Raw genomic sequence first — 2969 nt, 5'->3', positions numbered from 1 at the left:
GCCGCGCCGCTCCAGAGCCGCACTGGGCTTTCCCGGACACCGGCGGTCTTGCGGGGGCCGGCCGCGGGCGAGGCTCCTGGCCGTCTCTTCCCGCCGCGGGCTCCGCACCCTGGCGCCCACCCGCTCGCCTCCCACGGCTGGGCGGTGTCGTGCCAGCGGAGTTGAGAGGAGATGGCGGGAGGCCTGCTCCGGAGGCGAGATCTGGGGGAACCCCAGCCGCTGCACCCCAGCTTTCGCATGCAGAGGGAGGGGCCCGCGGCTGCCCCGCCCCTCCCCAGAGCTCGGCTTGAGGCTCCCGTGGGGTGTTGGCGTCTCGTGACTGGCTCCCTCCCCTGGTCCTCACGGCCCTGGCGGGAGCCGTCTGTGGGTCACATCAGTGTTGTGTTGGGGGGCGTGCGCTTGTGGGGCTCCCTCACCACCTCTGGGCTGACCAGCTGACCTGGCTGACCGGCTGGCCAACCTCTGGACTGGCCGGCCGGCCTCGGCTGACCGGCCGGCCTCTGGGCTGGCCGGCTGGCTGGTCTCTGGGCCTCTGGGCCTCAGCCGGGAGCACCAGGCCCCTGCTGGGTGTGACGCTCCTTCTGTCCCACCGGTGGGAGGTAGCCGGTGGTGGAAGGGCCCGGTGGCTGGACCCCCTCGTTCCGACCTGTCTCTCCGTCCGCAGCCGGCCCTCCAGGCCCAGTCTGGCAGCAGGGGCTTCCTTGCCCCACGCCCCGGGCCCTGACCGCGCGCTGCCAGCCCCTTGGCCGCCTTCCCCGCGGTCAGTTTATGACGCACAGGGCTCCTCAACCCCAGAAGCGAATTTGGGGGTTCCTCGTTGTGGGAGAGGGGCCGTGCGGGCCAGGAGCTGAACCCACCCACCAGGCCTCCCTGCCACCGTCAGACGGGGCGCCGGAGCCAGGCCGCCCTCCGTGGCCCGCCCCGGGCGCTGCTGTCCTGGCGATGACGTCTGCGTGTTTCCTTCTTTCTGCAGGGCCCCGAGGAAGACATGTCTGACAAGATGTCAAGCTTCCTCCACATCGGAGACATCTGTTCTCTGTACGCGGAGGGTTCGACCAATGGGTTCATCAGCACGCTGGGGTAAGAGCGGCCACTCCTCCGGCCCGCCGGCTGCGGACCCCGCCCCGCCCGCTCGCCGGCCGTCCGGCCGAGCGCGTCCAGTCTGGCTTCTCGGGGGTGGTCCGAGTCCTGAGGTTCTCGCCCCCAGTTGGGCCTTCTGTGCGGAGCGTGCTTTCCTGCCCGCTCTGGGGGAGTCCGGCCTCACAGCAGGACTCGGGGCCCCCGGGCAGTGGGTTCCCCTCGGTGGTGAGGGAGCGCAGGGCCCCGCGCCCCAGGAGGCCTCTGCACTCGACGGGAGCCGCCGTGGCCCAGCAGCGACCGTGCCTCAGCCGCGGACGCTTGCCCCTCTGGCCGCACTGGCCTTTGGTGGCCGCTGGTCTGAAAGCTGGACGGGTCTGCGCTCCGCCCATGCGCTCCCGGAGTCCCGCGGCCCTGCCTCTGGCCGCCCGAGCCTGGCCAGGCCCTGGCCCGGCCGTGCGGAGAGCCTCAGCCGCTCGAGCCCTTGCTCTGGCTGGCAGCTCTGGCTGGCAGGCCGTCCCTGGCTCCCGCGTGAGCGGGTTCCGGCGTGAAGCCCTTCCCCGGCCGCGCTCTGCTCCCTGCTCGTGGGCGGCGGCCGAGGCAGGCCAGTGGGGCTGCTGCTCGGGGCTCGCCAGAGGTCCCAGCGAGACACCGTCCCTCCTGCTGAGTTTGCAGCCGGGGAGGGCTCTTCTGGGCCTCTGCCGCCCCCACTAGATAGGTAGAGCGTCCGGCTCGGCAGGAAGGCCGTGCCCGGGCGTTCTGTGCGTGCGGGGGGCCGGGAGCCGGGTCCCCACGGCCGCTTTTGCTGGCAGGGTGGGGTGCGGAGGGCCAGGGTAGGTGCCTGCTGCACGAAGTCTGTGGCTCCTGGCGGCGTCGGGCACTTCCGGGCCTCGAAGGGCCCTGTCGGGACGCACCTGGGACTGCTGTGTCCGGCGCTGACGCGGCCCGGGCCTCTCGGAAGCTCCGCCGGGCCCCCCCACCCCTGAAAATGCCCTCTGCCCTCACGCCTGCTTCAGCTCTGGAAGGCCCCCCCCCCCCCCGGGGTTCTGGCGCTTCCTCCTGACGCAGCCCACAGGGCTTGGGGGTGTCCGGACAGCTGCTTCCGGTCCCGCCCTCGCCTTGCGCCCCGGGTCAGGGCCCCGCCCTGCTGGCCGTGCGCCCGGCCCGCACTAGCCCTCCGCTGCTGCGACTCGCCAGCGCTGAGCCCGGCTCCAGCCCCCGGTCAGTCTCGGCCCCTTGATGGACGCGCCCAGGAGAGGAGCCAGAGTGTGTGCCCGGGGCGGAGGCGAAGCCCCCGGCTCTGGGGCCTCTCGCGGACACGGGACGGGGGGCGGGACGGGGGCGCCGGCGGGTTTTGCGGTGGGCCGCGGGCGTGCGCCCTGCCTGGCTGTCCCGCACTGGGCCTGCTGCAGCGGGTCTTTGTCTCCCTGCAGCCTGGTGGACGACCGCTGCGTCGTGCAGCCTGAAGCTGGGGACCTTAACAACCCCCCCAAGAAATTCAGAGGTAAGTCGACGGCTTTCCTGGTCGGGAGCCCGCCTCTGCTGGAGATTCTTGAGCTGTGTGGCTGGTTGTGACTTCTTGGCGCTCAGAGCCCCTCTGCGTGCGCTTTCAAGTGAGATTGGGGCGCCGAGCTCTGATGGCTCGCGAGCATGACGTGGCTGGGCGTCAAGATTTGGGGTGCCTTACAGTGGCCCACGTGTTGGTGCTAGCTCAGTGCTGGGGGGCTCCGCGCAGAGAGGTCTCTGGGCGCGGCCTGGGGGCGCTAGCTCAGTGCTGGAGGGCTCCGCGCAGAGAGGTCTCTGGGCGCGGCCTGGGGGCGCTAGCTCAGTGCTGGGGGGCTCCGCGCAGAGAGGTCTCTGGGCGCGGCCTGGGGGCGCTAGCTCAGTGCTGG

General features: G+C 72.1%; 1 protein-coding gene across 1 annotated transcript in view; it reads left to right on the top strand.

Moving 5' to 3' along the window:
• ITPR1 (inositol 1,4,5-trisphosphate receptor, type 1) overlaps positions 1 to 2969 on the top strand; it is an 83864-nt gene that overhangs the window by 4246 nt on the left and 76649 nt on the right. Inside the window, exons 3-6 of the mRNA XM_012732094.1 lie at positions 974 to 1080; positions 2146 to 2298; positions 2511 to 2581; positions 2668 to 2690. Of these exons, the coding sequence (XP_012587548.1) occupies positions 974 to 1080; positions 2146 to 2298; positions 2511 to 2581; positions 2668 to 2690 (354 nt within the window). The remainder of the gene's footprint in view (positions 1 to 973; positions 1081 to 2145; positions 2299 to 2510; positions 2582 to 2667; positions 2691 to 2969) is intronic.

This window comes from Condylura cristata, unplaced genomic scaffold (assembly GCF_000260355.1).
Source record: "Condylura cristata isolate star-nosed mole 26May11 unplaced genomic scaffold, ConCri1.0 scaffold00033, whole genome shotgun sequence".
NCBI lineage: Eukaryota > Metazoa > Chordata > Mammalia > Eulipotyphla > Talpidae > Condylura > Condylura cristata.
Note: the sequence above shows the minus strand (reverse complement) of the source record. Positions and strands in the feature narration are given on the sequence as shown.